General features: G+C 41.6%; 2 protein-coding genes across 2 annotated transcripts; both read left to right on the top strand.

The window, feature by feature from the left end:
- Positions 1-1,042: 1,042 nt before the first annotated feature.
- LOC109986569 (retinal Mueller cells isomerohydrolase) lies at positions 1,043-12,465 on the top strand. The gene is made up of 14 exons (XM_020637277.3): positions 1,043-1,196; positions 2,624-2,706; positions 3,089-3,239; positions 5,705-5,812; positions 6,614-6,755; positions 7,772-7,919; positions 8,340-8,421; positions 8,533-8,665; positions 9,989-10,134; positions 10,272-10,401; positions 10,939-11,053; positions 11,691-11,785; positions 11,898-12,009; positions 12,133-12,465. Exons 1-14 carry the CDS (start codon positions 1,186-1,188, stop codon positions 12,276-12,278), a joined length of 1,602 nt encoding a protein of 533 aa, XP_020492933.1. The 5' UTR covers positions 1,043-1,185; the 3' UTR covers positions 12,279-12,465.
- A 392-nt stretch (positions 12,466-12,857) lies between these two features.
- Positions 12,858-19,404, top strand: LOC109986547 (alanine aminotransferase 2-like). Its single transcript, XM_065955668.1, has 11 exons — positions 12,858-13,404; positions 14,237-14,329; positions 14,781-14,889; positions 14,967-15,100; positions 15,906-16,149; positions 16,239-16,318; positions 17,583-17,719; positions 17,804-17,978; positions 18,115-18,270; positions 18,386-18,498; positions 18,581-19,404. Exons 1-11 carry the CDS (start codon positions 13,312-13,314, stop codon positions 18,765-18,767), a joined length of 1,521 nt encoding a protein of 506 aa, XP_065811740.1. The 5' UTR covers positions 12,858-13,311; the 3' UTR covers positions 18,768-19,404.
- Positions 19,405-19,458: the final 54 nt, after the last annotated feature.

Genomic DNA, 19,458 nt, shown 5'->3' on the forward strand with positions numbered 1-19,458 from the left:
TATTTACGTCCCTGTGAGATTTCATCTTCAATCTGAAAGACACTGAGTTGCAATGGGGGGGGGGGGGGGGCGAATTGATCCCCCTTCTGTATTGTCTTCAGAGGTAGTAACAGAGATGAGATGGTATCAGCTGAGACAGTAGGGATTGCTGTGTGTGAGTGTGAGTGTATGTGGATCTCCAGCTGTGCCGTGCTTCCACAATCCAGGAATGCAAAGTTAATTCACAGACCGGGACACCATAATACACCGATGGGGAATCAGTATGAATGTACAAAGACGTGATTAGTTATGGCACTTAAAAAAATAAACAGTTCAAAAAGGGCAAAAACATGCAAGACATGTTTTGTTTTTGCAATTGTAGTTTTATATTTATCAAAAATCTAACTAGAAAATATGCTCTTGGAAACAAACAAACATTGTGTGAGTAGTTGGTGAGACATTAAGCAGCATCAGCTTCTTATCTGCATTAACACACAGAGACACTAGAGGAAAGATTGATGTTCCTTTTAAACTTCATTCATCTTTTCTTTTTCATTCTATTCAGTGTTTGAATGTCATTCATCAAAATGACACAGGACACTAAGTAGACTGGACATGTTTAATCATTCAATCCCCCCCCCCCCCCCTTTTTTTCTGACCCCCTTTCTCCCCCACCAAAGCGAGCCAAATAAAATACTTTCTGAGGCTGTCTGGAACTAATTACCGGTGTATTGGATTCTTTCTACATGCATGTAAAAACAACAGCAGAAGCAAACTGCTTCTAAACAGCTGACTGTATTAGTTTGACCATATCACTGGTGGGTAGGTGGGCGGGTGTTTGTGTTCCAGGGTCGACAAAGAAGTTGATTTGAGGCCCGGAGAACATTCTGCAAGGAGTCGAGGGCCAGATGGCTGAAAGGAGGGGAGACAAAGATGGCTTGTTCAGCTCTGCAGAGGAGAAGGAGGAGGTGGAGGAGGAGGTGGAGGAAGAGTAGAGGAGCAAAAATGCTGAAGAGGAAATCAAGGGAGAAGTGAAGAAGTTTAGAAAGGGGGAGGAGAGCATGAGTGAAGGGGGGAGGAAAAATGGAGGAGGAGTGGTCTGAATTTCCATCCCTCGCCGCAGGAAATCTGTGTTTGGTTTAAATGCAAGCCAGAGTCTTTTACGCAGGCAGCTTGTGTTTGTGAGTGAGAAGAACATACAGCAGCATGGTCAGCCGGTGAGTAAAACTTTCTTTTCTCTTCTGCAGGATAGGAACTTAAAGATGCAAACGTATCTGCAAAGAAAACAAAACCTTTACAACTTGTAGATTTGTAGAAAAGAAACTCTAGAGCAGCTTAGCAGTGATTGTTGTTGTCCCTGTTAAAGAGAAAAAGATGTGTTGGTGAGTAAACATTGAAAACCTGCTGTAAAGGAAAACTTGCCTCACAATCAAAATGGTTGAACTTTTGAAAGGGCTTTGGTTTAGAGCATTGAATTATGTGATTGCTGCAGGTTAGATCAAACCTTTTAATTAAAGTTAAAACCTTTAAGACATTTTGGAGAATCAGCCCTCTTGCACCCCTCAGATTTAATTTTTAAGTTTATGTCTCAACATGCTGTGCTTTAATCTTGAAGTTTTAAATTCCAAATAAGACTACCTCGGATGTCATTGCAAATTCTAATGAGGATTGATTTATAACAGAATGTGCCAGAAAATAAAAAAGAGATACGAGAAAGGAGGTTTTAAAGTTAAAAAAAGGTCACATATTTAAAAAATCTAAATGCACTTCACCATATTTCTCTAACACTAATATGTGTTTCTAGTCTGTCTACAAAACCCCCCAAATTATGAGAAAAGTCCATCCTCTCTGTCTTTTGCCTGCTCCACTTTTCAGAAAAGGTGTGCTCAAACAGGCCGTTTGGAGATTTTCCCTTCATGACATCACAAAGGGCAGTAAATCCTCCCCCAGGGGGGTGACACTCCCACAGCTAGGTGTTTGTTCTGCTCTCTGAGTCTGCCTTCTCACTGTAAACAATAGGACATGGAGTGAGAAAGACAGAGACACCCAAGCCCTTCCAGAGAGGGGGCGTGGTCAGACACAGCTCATTTACATTTAAAGCTACAGACACAGAAACAGCCTGTTCTGAGCAGGGCTGAAATAGAGGGTTTTATAGGCATGATCAAATACAGGATCAGAGTGGATTTAGAACAAGAAACGTCACAGACATGTTTTGGGGAGCTCTGGGACTTAGTTAAACTGGTTGAAGAGGAGGAGAATATGTCACCTTTAAGAGGAAAAATACCGAAAATAAAGCTGACAGTGGGAAAGACATCCTTACATTTCCATTTAGTCGCTCCTCTGGAGGCTTTAATGGTTTTACTCAAACTTCCTATAGAACAGGGATAGAAGCCTGCTTTTTATTTACTGAAGTGTAGGTGTTGTGATTTCCTTTTATTGGGAGTCAAATTAAAAAACATTGAATTTGAATTACCTTAATTCCATGGCATATATCAGACTAACATCAGAGGCCTACAAATGCCCCTAATTTCACTTAAAAAAAATTGATATCAAGAGTTAATGCACTTTGGTGTAGAGATGATCAAACCAATCAGTATTCAAGTCATTCAAGGTTTTAAATTTGGTTCGTCATTTTTCTCTCCAGGGTTGAGCATCCTGCTGCAGGCTACAGGAAGATCTTTGAGACAGTGGAGGAGCTGAATGAACCCATACCTGCTGAGATCACAGGTAGGAAACCGAGAAGGCAAATCAAGGGGCAGCAATCAATATTGCTCAGACTTTATATTCCGTCAATTTAATCCAAACAAGGTGAGATTTATCTTACATGACAATGTCTTACATTTGTTGTGTAGCAGTTGCTAGGCAACAAGCAAAAAACTCCCAGAAAACCAAACTGGGTTTTTATTTTCATTAATCTAACATTTCAACACATTATTTATCTATGCAACACAAACTGACACATCTTTATTATTGGTAGCATGTTTTATTCTTTAGCTGGACTCTTTTATTCACCTCTTGTATCATTTCATCTTAAAGTTATGTTAACATAAATGCTTAAAATCATCCGCCAGAGTGAGATCTGATGTGTGTTTTGTGTGTATTCTTGCAGGTAGGATACCGTCATGGCTGGGCGGCAGTCTTCTCAGGATGGGTCCAGGCCTTTTTGAGATAGGGGATGAACCTTTCCACCACTTGTTTGATGGATATGCTCTCATTCACAAGTTTGACATGAAGGACGGTCAGGTGACCTACTACAGGAAGTAAGCATACCACTTTTGACCTACTACAGGAAGTGAGCATATCACTTTTGACCTACTACAGGAAGTGAGCATATCACCTTTGACCTACTACAGGAAGTGAGCATATCACTTTTGACCTACTACAGGAAATGAGCATATCACTTTTGACCTACTACAGGAAATGAGCATATCACTTTTGACCTACTACAGGAAGTAAGCATATCACTTTTGACCTACTACAGGAATTGAGCATATCACTTTTGACCTACTACAGGAAGTGAGCATATCACTTTTGACCTACTACAGGAAGTGAGCATATCACTTTTGACCTACTACAGGAAGTGAGCATATCACTTTTGACCTACTACAGGGCTGTATCCGAATTGCCAAGTACATACTCAATCTTTCAGTAGACAGTAGGCAGTACGTACTATCCGTGTTGTTTACTGTTAGTATCTACTATTCAGTATGCACACACAGTAGGCAGATATTTGTTCCTACTTCTTCTGATTCATTCAGTATGGAAGTGACGTCATTTACGTTTCCCGAACCGGCCGCATTCACCCGTTTCTTTTGTTTAGCTTTATTCAAGAAGAGTAATGCGCATATACAGTCAGGTAAACAAAAAAACAATATCACAATGTAAATCAAGTAAAAGACAGATTAAATAACTAAATAACATACAGTAGGCTACATAAAGGTAAAAATGAAAGACAGTAATATACAGAATATAAAGTAAAATCAACCAATAAAGACGCATTTAAATAGTGAACTCATTATTTAAATAGAGGGGGAAAGCTTTTATAATAATGCAGACATTTGTTACATTTTCTGTTGTTAATTAAAAGTAGTGATTTCAGTCGGGACTTTAACTCTAGATTAAAAATTGATTAAATGAATCCACGCTCGTTTGTTTTGATTTGGAGGCGCACGTGAAGTGACGATTTAAGTTTAATTTCGCACAGCATTGTGGGTGGTAAAATACACGCATCCGATCCATACTGCATGAAACCCGGAAGTCAGTATCCATGCTGAAATGTTCAGTATACTGAGGTGGACCCAAAAAATGCAGACTGAATGACCACGAAAGTTCAGTATACTGAAACTCCATACTGAAAAGTACGTACTGCCTACTGAACTGTGACAATTCGGAAAGGGCCCAGGAAGTAAGCATACCACTTTTGACCTACTACAGGAAGTAAGCACATGACTTTTGACCTACTACAGGAAGTAAGCACATGACTTTTGACCTACTACAGGAAGTAAGCACATGACTTTTGACCTACTACAGGAAGTAAGCATACCACTTTTGACCTACTACAGGAAGTAAACATACCACTTTTGACCTACTACAGGAAGTAAGCATACCACTTTTGACCTACTACAGGAAGTAAGCATACCACTTTTGACCTACTACAGGAAGTAAGCATACCACTTTTGACCTACTACAGGAAGTAAGCATATCACTTTTGACCTACTACAGGAAGTAAGCATACCACTTTTGACCTACTACAGGAAGTAAGCATACCACTTTTGACCTACTACAGGAAGTAAGCATATCACTTTTGACCTACTACAGGAAATAAGCATATCACTTTTGACCTACTACAGGAAGTAAGCATATCACTTTTGACCTACTACAGGAAGTAAGCATATCACTTTTGACCTACTACAGGAAGTAAGCATATCACTTTTGACCTACTACAGGAAGTAAGAATACCACTTTTGACCTACTACAGGAAGTAAGCATACCACTTTTGACCTACTACAGGAAGTAAGCATATCACTTTTGACCTACTACAGGAAGTAAGCATACCACTTTTGACCTACTACAGGAAGTAAGCATACCACTTTTGACCTACTACAGGAAGTAAGCATATCACTTTTGACCTACTACAGGAAGTAAGAATACCACTTTTGACCTACTACAGGAAGTAAGCATACCACTTTTGACCTACTACAGGAAGTAAGCATAACGTTTATACCACTTTTTAAGTGCTTGAGGTATAATGTCTGATCTCGGGAGAACTTCCTCAACTGTACTGAATTGATTTCTTGAGTTTTTGGCTTGGATCTGATCAAGGTGTGAATCCAGGAATTTTTTAAAGACATCTTAAAATTGCTGTGCCCACATTTTTTTAATCTTTTCTGTTGACAGCAAATAATTTAGCAGATGTTTCCCTTTATCATATTTATCATTTTCATGCCAATTCAAATGGGTACAGAAGCATTTTATCACATCTGATTTGTGTTAGTCGATCATTTGCAACTGAAGAAAAACAGCTGACATGAAATTCATCAGCAGCAGACCACAAAAATCCTTCATCCAGCCATTTCAAACTGCTGAAAATGCTTTTCATTTATTTAGCCGAGTCAGTTAAACGCTTTATGGAATTCAAATAAACCCTGACAGTTTGATGACTCATAAATACCTTGTGAATTTACAGTTCTCTGGCGTATGATTACGCGTCATTTCTCGTCTGCAGGTTTCTCAATTCGGACGCCTATGTCCGTGCCATGACGGAGAACAGAATCGTCGTCACTGAGTTTGGAACAGCAGCTTACCCAGACCCCTGCAAGAACATCTTCTCCAGGTGAACCCTCGACAGAACAGGATGTTATTTAACCATGTCCCTTACAGCTACTCCCGTGGGGCCTCGAATATATGGTCAATGCCATTCAGGGGCGGCGGCTGTGGCTCAGTGGTAGAGTCTTTTAACTGATGCTGTCATGAGGGTTTGTGCAGAGTCTTTACCTGTGTTGTCAAATGCCCCTCTGTATTTATAAACTGTTATGTCATTATTTTACATATTTATATACTGATAGTGAAGTTTGGTCACATAAAATGATGACGATCACAATGGTCTCCATATTATAATTATAATTTATTTTTTTAAAAGATTTTTTGGGGGCTTTTGGGGCCTTTAATGGAGAGATAAGACAGTGGATAGAATTGGAAATCAGGGAGAGAGAATAGAGGAATGACATGCGGGAAAGGAGCCGCGGGTGGGCCTCCACACATGGGCCGCGCGCACTAACCACTGCGCCACCAGCGCCCTGATGGTCTCGATATTATTGATGAAGATGATGGTAATGACGATGGTTTTGTTTGATAACGACGACTTTTAAGATGATTTCTGTACTGACTAGAGCTCTAAAGTACTGGCGTCCATGTTGTGCTTTGCCTCTGGTCACTTCCTGTCAGCACCTGTGTGTCCAATCAGACTCAAAGCTGATCGTTTGCTCTTACTGACATTGTTCCCTTTTTTCTAGATCCTTGCTTGTGTTGTACTTACTCTCTGATGTACATTGCTTTGGATAAAAGCGTCTGCTAAATGAATTGTAGTAGTTGTAGTTCATTAAAAAAGACCATAAGCTTCTTTGTTTCCGCACAGGTTCTTCACTTACTTCAAAGGCATGGAGGTGACTGATAACTGCATGGTGAACCTCTATCCAATCGGTGAAGACTTCTACGCTGTCACGGAAACCAACTACATCACTAAAGTGGATCCTGATTCTCTGGAGACTTTAGAGAAGGTGAGAGCTGATTGGTTAACATCACAATCATTTCTTAGAACTTGCAGAGAGGATGACTCTGTAGAAGACTGCAAATTTTTAACTTTACTTGATTATAATGTGGCCATAATAGTTTGGAGACTATAAGTTTTCTTTGTATGTATGCTGCAAAAATGATGGATCAGATTTATTTTACTCTTCTTAGTATTGATAGTGTTATTTTAAATGTTTATGTAATTTAAAATGGTTACCATAAAATTCAAATTAATAGATGAGGCTTTAGTTTACTTGAGTCTTATGAAATGATGACCCTGCCTTTATTTGGGACAGGCGTCAATATGAGACAGGCCTTTGATTAATTTCAAACAGAACTCATTCAGGGGCGGCTGTGGCTCCATTGGTAGAGTCGGTCGTCTCTCAACAGGAAGGTCGGGGTTTCGATCCCCAGCTCCTGCAGCCAAATGTCCGAAGTGTTCTTGGGCAAGACACTTAACCCCAGAAGATCAGCTCCCGCTGATTTGTCGGCATGTGTGTGAATAGGATTAGTTACTTCTGGTGGTCACTTTACAATTCAGCCATCAGTGTTTGAATGTGTAGGTGTGACCTGCGGTGTAAAAGTCCTTTTGAGTAGTCACAGGACTAGAAAAGCGCTATACGAGCTCAAGACCATTTACCATTTACCATGAACAGAAAAGATGGGAAAGACTATAAATTGTAAATTTACACCTGGAAAAAAATTGGGATATACATCAACAAATTACAAATCACGTATTTGATCTTGCTTTGTATGACAGCCCGTCTCTGCACTGTGGGGAGACCCCGTTGTTAATCTTACAATTTTTGATCTGCAAACTAATCAAAACTAAATGCACAGGAGTCTCTTAATGAGTTCTGTAAACGAGACTGGGCCTTAAATCTGAATGTTCTTTATTTGAAGTTTAACGGTATGTCATTTAAAAAGCTTTGTACAGATCTGCTGCACCTACTCCTCATCAGTCTGACACATTTTTCTGCTTCTGCCTGAATCCATGAAACAGGTGGACCTGTGTAAGTACCTCTCAGTGAACGGGTTGACTGCCCATCCCCACATCGACGAAGATGGTGCGGTCTATAACATCGGAAACTGCTTTGGCAAAAACCTGAGTCTGGCTTATAACATCGTCAAGATCCCGCCTGCTCAAGAAGGTGAGTTTGTTCTGTAATGTTATTAAACATTTTAAATGTTTAATAACAGGGCAGTAAATCCTCCCCCAGGTGGGTGACACTCCCACTGCTAGGTGTTTGTTCTGCCCTCTGAGTCTGCCTTCTCACCGTAAACAATAGGACATGGAGCAAGAAAGCCCGAGACACACAAGCCCTTCCAGAGAGGGGGCGTGGTCAGACACAGCTCATTTACATTTAAAGGGACAGACACAGAAACAGCCTGTTCTGAGCAGGGCTGAAATAGAGGGGTTTATAGGCATGATCAAATACAGGATCAGAGTGGATTTAGAACAAGAAACTTCACAGACATGTTTAGGGTAGTTCTGAGTCTTATTTAAACTGGTTGAAGAGGAGGAGCACATGTGAACTTTAATGTCACTTCCCCGTTTCCTGTGTTTTCAGACAAGTCAAATCCACTGGAGAAATCTGAGGTTGTGGTTCAGCTGCCCAGCAGTGAGCGGTTAAAGCCCTCCTACATTCATAGGTTCACACTTCATTTTTTCACCAAGAATACATAAAATAAATAATTAACACCTCACAAAGTTGTAACTGCTTCATATGAACACATTTATTGTCTCTGTTTATATGTCTGCAGTTTTGGTATGACAAAAAACTACTTTGTGTTCGTGGAGCCGCCGGTGAAGATAAACCTGCTCAAGTTCCTCTCGGCGTGGAGCTTCAGAGGAGCCACATACATGGACTGCTTTGAACCCAACGAAACCATGGGGGTAAGTTAGGCAGGGGGGTGGAGCAAAGAGTGGTTGTATGGTTTAGTAGTATCATGGATAGATGAGGGTTCTCAACCAGAACCTCTTTATAAAGCAAGGATCAAACATAATCCAAAGACATGAAAATGTACCAAAAAGACACAAAAACTAATCAAACAGAGCTCCTTAATGTACCACAATTAACACACCAATTGCAACAAAAAGCCAGAATGATCATGAAGAGATTTAAAATGTGCATAAAGAGACATAAAAAGACCCCTACCCCCCTCAAAAAAAAAGAAAAAGTACTTAACTGTGACACAAAACAAACCGAAATACAAAAAAGTCAAAGGCATGCTAAGCGGCCAAAATTGACAAGAAACAACTTAAGCTGTCAACTTTAACACGTGTGATTCACCTAGAGACTTAAACACTTCAATGCAAATTAAACAGGACTTTACACATTTACAGAGAGCCTCATTCACTTTAATTTTCCTTCAAAACAAATAAAATGATCTTATCTTAGCGCAAAATCATGCATAACACATTTGTGCAGCGTTAACACACCATCAGTTTCTGTGTTTGCATTCATATGTTGGGGAATAGGCGCCTCTGTATGTGCAGTGTTGTGCACGATGAGCAAGGTGAGCTTAGGTTATTTTGGCTGGGCAGCAGGGGCGGATCCAGGGGGAGAGCCAGGGCCCACTTAAAATCTGATATGCCACCCAAAAAACAACATCAATATGGGCTGTGTTGAAACAGGCTTCTAGTACCTTTCTTTGTGTTTCCATGTGGCTCATTACGAGTTTAACATTTTATAAAGTAAATACTGGTGTGTTTAAATGTGCGATTAATCGTGTTTAATCACCAGCCTAGACTGTGATTGATCAAAACGCTCAAAAGTCAATTGACAGAACAGCAAAGCATAGACATAGAGTTACAGCAAAGAGATGCTAAACCTGTGAATGCAAAGACATAAACAACTGTGAGGTTTGTTTGGTATTAGACTCATCAGGTAAGACCCAAAAACCAACACAAAGGGAACAAAAAGAGGAGCAAGATGACAACAATGCAACACTATCAGCCTTAAAGACACAAGAAGCTTTTGGACATAAACCCCAAAAACATCTGCAAGAAGAGTATGAAGAGATGCAAAATGTTACCTAAGTGAGCCCAAGGGGAAAAAAAAGCAAAATAACTTCAAAAAGACACAAATTACTACAAATAAATGCAACATTCAGCTCGTTCAGGAGTTTGTTGTAGTCTGTCTGTTGAAGTTGTTTGTTTTCTGGGGGTTTCATTGATTACACGTGTTCATATATGTATCAATGTGTGTTTTTGTAGACGTGGTTCCACCTCGCCACAAAGGACCCAGCAAACTATCTGAGCAACCACAAGTTCAGAACTTCAGCTTTCAACATCTTTCACCACATCAACACGTACGAGGAGGAGGAGGGATTCATCGTGGTCGACGTCTGCACCTGGAAAGGGTGAGTGTGTGACCCTGTGTGTGTGTGTGTGTGTGTGTGTGTGTGTGTGTGTGTGTGTGTGTGTGTGTGTGTGAGTGTTTAAAGAATAGCGTTATAATCTCGTCCTCACATCTCTCTCTCTCTTTTTGTTGGCACAGTCATGACTTTGTGTATAACTACCTGTACCTGGCCAACCTGAGGGAGGACTGGGAGGACGTGAAGAAAGCAGCCATGAGAGCTCCTCAACCCGAGGTCAGACGATACGTACTGCCGCTGGATATACATCGGGTGAGTCTACACCACACACACACACACACACACACACACACACACACACACACACACACACACACACACACACACACACACACACACATACACACACAAACACACACACACATGCGCGCACACCATTGTCCAAGACAAACGATTAAAGTAGCTATAATAACACAAAACATGTTTTTTTTGTTCATTGATTAAAAAGGTGTATAGATTATTATTTCATTTATGTATTATCCTAAAGAAGACGGCCTTCTTTGTTATATTATTTGATATTTATTGATCGAACAGTCACACATTCTTCCTTTAAACAATGAGCCCTGAGATCTGCAGAGTCCAGAACTGAATAATACACACATCCATGATCCTACATATATCTGCATATCACTATGGTATTACGCCCCCTGGTGGATCTTATTAACACTCTTCTCCAACTAAATCCCAACTTCCTGTTTTAACATGAGCATAACCTTGTTTTAACAGTTTTTACTGCGTGTTAAGTTAGAAGGTCTGAATACCTCTCGTGTTTTTTGTGTTTGTTCTCAGGAGGAGCAGGGGAAGAATCTGGTGTCTTTGCCCTACACTACAGCTACTGCTGTTCTTCGTACTGATGGCACCATCTGGCTCGAACCTGAAGTCCTCTTTTCTGGACCCAGACTGGGTAACACACACACACACACACACACACACACACACACACACACACACACACACACACACACACACACACACACACACACACACACACACACACACACGCGCACGCACGCACACACACACACACACACACACACACACACACACACACACACACACACACACACACACACACACACACACACACACACACACACACACATACACTGCACACATACACATCTGTGCATACAATCCCTGGAAGTCTTCCCATTAAAGTACGGAGCAAAGTTGTAGGATGCCCATCCCGGCAGCGCTTTCGAGGACACACCCACCCGGAAGCTGACTCAAATTTACCTATGACCAATGGCTTTCCTATGGTCAATCAGGGGGAAGTGGGCCCGTGTGGAGGGGGGCCTTAAAGAGACAGTAGCTGAAATGAACCGTTTCAGGTAGAGGATTTAAAAATAAGGGATTTAACTGACACCAGTATCCGATAAATAAGGAGGTTTTTACACGTCTCGTAATGCGACTCAGTAAGTGTCCCAGACTGACATAATTAATGGTGAAAGTGAATAAAAAATATCTACTTTAAAATACAAAGTGTGGCTATAAACTCTGTGTATCACATCTATCTTGTTGTCTCTCCTTCTCTCATGCAGCTTTTGAGTTTCCTCAGATTAACTACTCTCTGTGCAGCGGGAGGAAATACTCCTTCACTTACGGCCTGGGACTCAACCACTTCATCCCTGACAGGGTGAGAGAGAGAGAGTGGCCTTCAGTAAACACATCGTCTGTCTCCCTACCTTTATGAAATCTAAAAAAAACGTCTTGGTGATGTCGTCGTTGTCTTTGCTGACTTGTTTTAGATCGTGAAGCTGAACGTTCAGACCAAGGAGACCTGGGTGTGGCAGGAGGACGAGTGTTACCCTTCAGAGCCGCTGTTTGTATCCAGACCTGGAGCTACAGAGGAGGACGACGGTACAGAAGACACAGAGTTACACTTTCAAACACCGGATAAACATCAACCCAAATGAAACCCTTAGATACGCATTTATCCATCATGTCTGTGAAGGAACCTTATCTTCTGTCTTTGTGCTTCAGGTGTGCTGCTGAGTATTGTGGTGAAGCCGGGTGCAGAGAGACCAGGCTTCCTGTTGGTGCTGGACGCCATGAAACTGACTGAGCTGGCCCGGGCGACAGTCAACACCATCATCCCTGTGACTCTCCACGGTCTGTACAAACCATAAGCCTTCATCCTTCGGACTCTAAATAGTGGATCTCTGAACATATCGTACCCCGAACAGTGACTTGAAACGAGGCAGTCGAACAAAAGTATTTACAGCAACTGTCATCGTTTCTGAGGGAGCCGAGAGAACAAGAAGTGATGCTTAATGTTATCTTTTGACTATTAAAGATTTTTATATATGCAAGGTGCAGGGGCGTGTCCAGACTTTTTGGAGTAGGGTGGCCCGACTGGGGCATGCCACCCCTAAGTATGAGATCTGGTGCCTGGTCGAGTGTCACTGTTCATATCTTATGTTATTGTTTCTATTTGCCCTTATGTTATATTATATTATACTATTATAAGCGTTTAACCTGTTTTGCTTTAGTTGTGTTTATGTTTGCATCCTCTCATTTAAATAAAGGACTCTGCCTAAGATTTAAAATCTCTCACTTCTTTGATTTTAAGAGATTGATTTAAATATTATCTTTTGTTTGATATTTATTTTTGGGGCTTTTTATGCCTTTATTTTAGAGATACAATGGATAAAGTCAGGAAACAGGAATAGAGAGTGTGGGGAACAACATGCTGGAAGGGAGCCACAGGCCGGATTTGAACCAAGGCTGTGCGGTCTCGAGGACTTAAGCCTCTGTACATGTGGCGCACACACTAACCACTAGGAGACTGGCTCCCCTGATTTAAATATTCAGGGTCATAACTTGTATGTTTATGTAACAGTCATCGGATGTAACATCAGAGTAGCATTTTCCACCTTCATCGAGGACAAAGTTCACCTCAGAGGCAGGTTTTTGAACCGCTGTTCGGACCAAAAATAAGTTTGAAGGATTATTCATAAAACTTGGAGAAAGAACACTTGGAGCAAGGACACTCAATGATTATATATTTATTCTCAGGTATGCGCTGAGCTTGGCAGATTTTGCAACTTTGACTGAAGCGTCTCCAGAGTCTGTCCTGCAACACTCCTCCTTTGAAAGTGTGTGGGGTTTGATGTGAATTGTTTGGAGAGCTTAAGAAAAAATTGAGCATAAAAAGGGACGATGAGTGGCCTGCAGCTTGTGAATCCCAGAGTGAAGGGGATCAGAGTTTCATCACACAGCGAGCTGCAGAGTCTGGCTGCACAAATCACACAGGTGAGTGAACGTGATTGGATTTAGCGTACGTTTGATCACAACTTGATAAAAATGGATTTATATAGGCTATTTGTTTGTATGTGTTTAAGGTCGTAATTCAAGAGGGTCATGTATGTTCAAAACCTGTAAAGCTAAAGCAGTGGTTCCCAACCTTTTTTTTTTGGCTCGTGACCTCACTTTGACGTCACAAATCTCTGGCAACCCCCGACATCCAAAGCAGAGTGGGATGTTCTGACACAGGTACAACTTCACCAACTAGCAAGGTAAATGAAGATTGAAAGGCTTGAAGAGGTCCAGCAACACTTGTCGTAACAAATTAGACCGACATGATTCGGCTCGTGGCCTGCAGGGTCATCCCCGGACATCCAAACAGCGGAGTCGGCTGGACAGGGCTTGGTTGGGATACAGCCATACCAAGAATAATTTTAGCCCCACCATCAAACAACCACGAAAAATAAACCAAAACAACCCGCTCCACTTTAATTTACTTTTAAATGCTATAACACTGACATGGTCCAACTGCATCTCCACAACCCAACAGCGCTGATTCAGTGAAGTGAAGTGATGCAGAGTCTAATACAGCATCACACCTAACCCTGATCTGAGTTCAATAGAAGATCTGTCATTCACAGAGGCGCTGCTTGTCAACAGCAGAATTGACAGTAGGAAACCTCCCTAATGGGGCCCCATCTGACAGGAATTATCTGTCTGGGAGTGAAAGAGGAAGAGGAATAGTGTCAGGACACTGGAAGACATAATGGTAGTTGGAGGGGCCCCCAATAAAATTTTGCCTAGGGCAAGTTATTATCTTGATGTAATGTGTTTCTACCAGCAGGGGGCACTGCAACCCTTTAAAGAGGTGATCGATGTCAGCTCAGATGATCTCCACAAAGCAGGAATGAAACCTGTCTCATTTGTTCGCCAGGTCAGTCTTTTTGTTTGTTTTTGTTTACATCAGGAAACTACTTCCTCAAACTTGTCGGACATTATTTTTAACAAACTGAAAGACTAAAATGTGTTTTTGTTTGTTATTTTAGGATATTGTCCTTTTATGGTTTCCTCTGGTATTTTAAGTAACTCCATTTGTATATTGACTGCAGCTGTTTTTGATTCGCCACACTTTTGAACGCTCATATGATGATGCTTGATTATTTTCTTCATCAACAGCAGCTGCTAACGTTAGCAATGAGGTTAGAAAAGCTATTTTTCAGGAACTATTTATCCATAAATATGATCCAAATTCAACAGGATCTAAAAAAAATAAAGTGATCAAGTTGTGTCATCAAAGTGATCAAAAAACACTATAGCTTACTTTATGTTCTGAATTCTCTATGTGCTTTGCATGTATCCCATATTTGGGCTGTTTTTCTTCTCAGGTCTTGTCAGTGTGTTTGTACCCCGCGCTCTTACAGGACAAAGATCTGCCTCTGGATGTCAGGCTCAGGGCTCAGAGGTTCCTGGAGGTCTGCGATGGAGGAAGTATTGGTGAGGTGTTTTCTGTTGATATTCTTTTTTTTTTAAGAAAGAAAGAAAAATAACACATCTAATGTTTGATCAAATAGGTTCTTACACAGCCTCCTCTGGCATGTGGTACGTCAGGCAAAGCGTGGCTGAGTTCATCACGAGACGAGACGCTGGGGTGCCCTCATACGCTAAAGACGTCTTCATTTCTGGTGGCTCTCAGAAGGCCCTCATGGTAAAAATATACGATTAATATCACTGTATCAGAATGTTTCGCTGTCTAGTTAACATCATGAGAAATATCAACTTTTCAGAAAGCCTGCAGCTGCACTTTGGAGGCATGACTGCAAAGATTCAAATCTTACCATGCATTTATCTAAACTGAAGAAAATGATTTTCAGGGGGTTAAGTCGATAGTTTTTGTGTTAAATGTTAATTTATCTGCCAAATATATGTAAGAGTATATTTTTACATCTTCCTGTAAAACGTTCAATCTTTTGGCTTCATTTCGAGGGACGTGATGTGTTGTCCATCTTTGTAGACTGTTTTTGATGTAAACTCTCAGTGCTGAAGTACCTCACAGCCAGTGGCAATTCCAGAGCCTGTTGGGGCCCAAGGCAAAAGTTAATTGGAGGCCCCTCCAACCATGATTATAGCTACCAGTGTCCTGACGCTCTTCCTCTTTATTTGATGATTCCTCTTCATTTTCCTTCAGTGATTTTTATTGACAATCTTTGGTTTTTCACAGGAGTAATACTTGAGACGCTAAAGCAGGGCAATGAGAGTGAGTGCTGTCAGATGGAGCCCCATTAGGGGGGGTTTCCTACTGTCATTACTGCTGTGGTTTGAAGTTTGTCACCCCATGATGGCCCTCAAGAGGCCTGGGGCCAAAACAGGCCTGGTTCTACGAGGGTTCTTTAAAATGAGGGCGCAATTCAACATTTTGCACCCTCATTTTAAATTTCTGCATTTCAGTATGGCAGTAGCTCACAGCAGTAGGTACTAAGGATAGGTTTGACATTTTGATCATTTCTCTTCAGGTGATAGTGAGACTGATATCCACTGTGGAGGGGGAGACTCAGACAGGTGTTTTGACCCCGTTGCCCTGTCCTCACACCATACCCGCCCTGCTGGACGAGGCCGGGGTGACGCTAGAGCCGTACAAGCTAATGGGGGACCAAGGCTGGGCTGTCGATCTGAACGAGCTACACCGAGCTTTAAAGGTCGCTAGGGGGCGCTGTAACCCAAGAGCTATTTACATCAGCAACCCAGGAAACCCTACAGGTAAACGGCAAAGAAAAACAACATTAAAGCTGCCTGTTCAAATCTCTTTGTTGTCATTACCTTTAGTTTGCTGATGTTTGTCTTCACAGGTCATGTGCAGGACAGAAAGTCAATTCAGGAAGTGATCCAGTTTGCAGCAGCTGAGAGACTCCTGTTGTTGGTAGACGAGGTAACAAAACAACAACTTTTTTTCACACAAATTGCTGAAAATGTCTACAACATTTCTGAAAGCCTGCCCCTGAAATCTTCCAGAGTTGCTTATTCATCGATGTCCCTCTCAACGTGAAGTTCTCTCTGTCTGACAGGGAGGGCAGGAAGAAAGTCTTAACAGAAAAACATGCTGCGTAAATCCAAAATGGCAGACGTAGAGACAGGGTTCGGTTCTATAAAGACAGTATTTTTTTCCTTTTATGTAATTACTATCAGAGCCAGTTCATGGGGAATTTTCTGAATATTTCCTGCTGTGTTCACACATCAGTTCAACCTGACCTCTTGCAGAAAATTTAGGCGGTTGGCAGAACAAAGTACGGATGAAGTCAGGGGTGAATAATTTGGCTCTTGGTGTTCACACATGTAGCTCGGAAAGTCTCCCAGCAGGGAAGGTGTGCGGGAGCAACTCAGGTAGGTTTCAGGGACATGCTGTCCTGAAAATTTCTGGAGTGCATGTGTGAAAAAGGTTAATTTATAGAGGACATATTATACCCCTTTCCCACCTTTTCAAACTGTCCCCTGTGGTCTAAATGAAACATCTGTGCTGTGCTTTGGTCAAAATTTAACATGAATCAAGCACCAGAGGAGGTTTGTGACCTTGTATAAAGCAGCTCTCTCAGAACGCTCCGTTTTGGTGTGTGTGTGTCTCTTTAAATGCAATGAGCCCCCCCTGAGTTTTCCCCGTTAACATCACTCCTTCGCTAGCGAATAAAAATGGCGGACCTGCTCAAAAGTTTTGTTTTAGGCTGGGGGTGGAGTCCATGGGTGGAGATACCAGGGGAGGGGAGGGAATTTTTTTTTTTTACCAGAATCCCACTGTGACATCACAAGGAGAGCACATTTGAAACAGAGCATTTTTCTCTGTGTTATAAGACTTATGCAGACCACAAACAAAGGACTGGATGGGTTTATTTCACATTTTGTGGGTTAGTAGACACTCAGGTCACCCAAATATATGTTCAAAAACACTGTACAAGTGGATTTTTCATGATATGTCCCCTTTAAGAAATCATGTTTTTAGAAGAAGCATTTAACAAGATCATTAAGTTTCTTGGTATTCCATGAATTATATGTTTTAAAATAACATGACCATATCTTGATAAAACAAGGCAAACATCTTGTTAGAACAATTAACTTTTCAAGTCATAACTTTTTAATATTTGTATCATTCTCCCGATGGCGGCAGTAAGTCCATTCATGAATGTCGTTCCCTTGTGCTCCAGGTGTACCAGGACTGTGTGTTCGGACCGGGCACAGAGTTTGTTTCCTTCAAGAGAGTCCTGTTTGAGATGGGCAAAGAGTACTCTGAGAAGGTGGAGTTGGTCTCCTTTCACTCCCTTTCCAGCGGCACCATGGGAGAGTGAGTTCTCTCTCTTTTACCTGCAGACAGTTTTAGTGTGCTAGCATGTAAGAATGACTAAATAACTTGTCTGTGTCCCAGCAGGTGTGGTCTGAGGACCGGATACATGGAGCTGATCAACATAGACCCGGAGGTGAAGCATTTTGTGGATACGTGTCTGTGCACTGATATCTGCGCTCCAGTCACAGGACAGCTCGCTCTGCATATCATGGTCAACCCACCGACACCTGGAGACCCTTCCTATGACGCATACACACAGGTGACACATCTGTAGAGCTCCTGTGTGCTTAGAAGAGATTATGAAAGAGAATCAAGTGCTGCTGCATTTATTCCTCTATGTTTCCTGACGTCGGATTTACATTCCTACTCAAAATACTGTGTTTTCTTCTTCAAAGAAGATTCTTCTCACTCAGGCCACTTTGTCCCAGAATGCTCAGCGGGCTCAGGAGTTCCTGAATGATCTACCCGGGATGAGCTGTGAACCAGCGATGGGCGGGATCTACCTTTACCCCTGCCTGCGTTTACCACCTGAGATTTTAAAGCAAGCAGAGGTGGGAATATATCAAGGACCTTTTCAAATACATGTAGAGAAAAATATGGTATTGTTTGGATGTTGTAAGGCCAATAATGATAACACACTGTAAATATTAACGTCTCTGTTTTTAGGTATCAGAGGTGGAGGCGGACGTTCTGTACTGTCAGAGGTTGCTGAAAGAAGAAGGCGTGTTATTAGGAGCTGGATGTCAGAATGGTGAAACTACAACCGAACACCATCTGAGGTGAGTACACATGAACACTGAAACATCGACGGGTATGTTTTTATTCCTCCAAAGAGTGACTGTTTCATGTGTTTTCTCTCAGGTTACGTTTCCACGTTCCTCCTGACACGCTGGAGGAGGTCCTGGCTCGACTCGGTTCTTTTCACCTTCGCCTCTTTGACGGTCTTCCTCACGCTGACAGACGAGTGAAAGACACGGAGGCGGGGCAAAAATATAAAAAAGGCATGGAGCCAACCTGGGGAAGCACAGATCCTGAACCCAAATGTTAAGACTGCAGTTCATAAAAGTCAAAAGCTCAAAGGAGCTTATTAATATTGTTGATTATCAACCAATTAAATTATAGCTTTTAGCACTTTAAAGTGTAAGAGGGGGCATGTCCAGAGGGGTTGCATGGGCCCCCCTCTTGAAATCAGATTGGTCACCCCAAAATCCCAAACTAGGAGTTGCTATTTACCTTATCAGAGGCGGGTAGGGATGTAAAGGTGAATCGTAAAATTATATTAATAAATCGATTCAAGGGTGTCAAAATAACATGGTGAGCGTCAGCAGCTGTAGAGCAAGATTTTGAAATTTTGGACGCACTACCGTCTTTTAAATCAGAGGTGTGGAAGCAGTTTGGCTTCACTAAGACAGAAAATGAAAGAGGTGAGAAGATAACAGACAAGACAAAATAGCACGACCAACATGATGCAGCATTTAATCGACACCACGACGAGACGCTCCAATCACCTCCCCTTGTTGAGAGGAAAAAACAAACCAAAGTGACAAGTGGGTTTGCAGCCCCTAAAGGAATCTTTTTTCAATCATAATTTGTCAACAGTCTCATTTTGTAAAATAAATCGTGAGTTGAGTGAATCTTTACGTCCCTAGAGGCGGGACTTAATTTAAAATTAAGCTATTCTGGCTGCTTAGCTCTCTCAGTTTTAAAAAATAATAATACTGTGCACATTTATGTATGGA

This window comes from Labrus bergylta, chromosome 6 (genome assembly GCF_963930695.1).
Source record: "Labrus bergylta chromosome 6, fLabBer1.1, whole genome shotgun sequence".
NCBI classification, from domain to species: Eukaryota; Metazoa; Chordata; class Actinopteri; order Labriformes; family Labridae; genus Labrus; species Labrus bergylta.

Coding starts and splice junctions, on each gene's coding strand:
- LOC109986569 (XM_020637277.3), top strand. Junction 8,666..9,988: donor AACCCAACGAAACCATGGGG/GTAAGTTAGGCA, acceptor GTGTTTTTGTAG/ACGTGGTTCCACCTCGCCAC. Junction 10,402..10,938: donor TGCCGCTGGATATACATCGG/GTGAGTCTACAC, acceptor GTTTGTTCTCAG/GAGGAGCAGGGGAAGAATCT.
- LOC109986547 (XM_065955668.1), top strand. CDS start 13,312: ATGAGTGGCCTGCAGCTTGTGAATCCCAGAGTGAAGGGGATCAGAGTT. Junction 15,101..15,905: donor GCTCTCAGAAGGCCCTCATG/GTAAAAATATAC, acceptor ATTTCTCTTCAG/GTGATAGTGAGACTGATATC. Junction 18,499..18,580: donor ACAACCGAACACCATCTGAG/GTGAGTACACAT, acceptor GTTTTCTCTCAG/GTTACGTTTCCACGTTCCTC.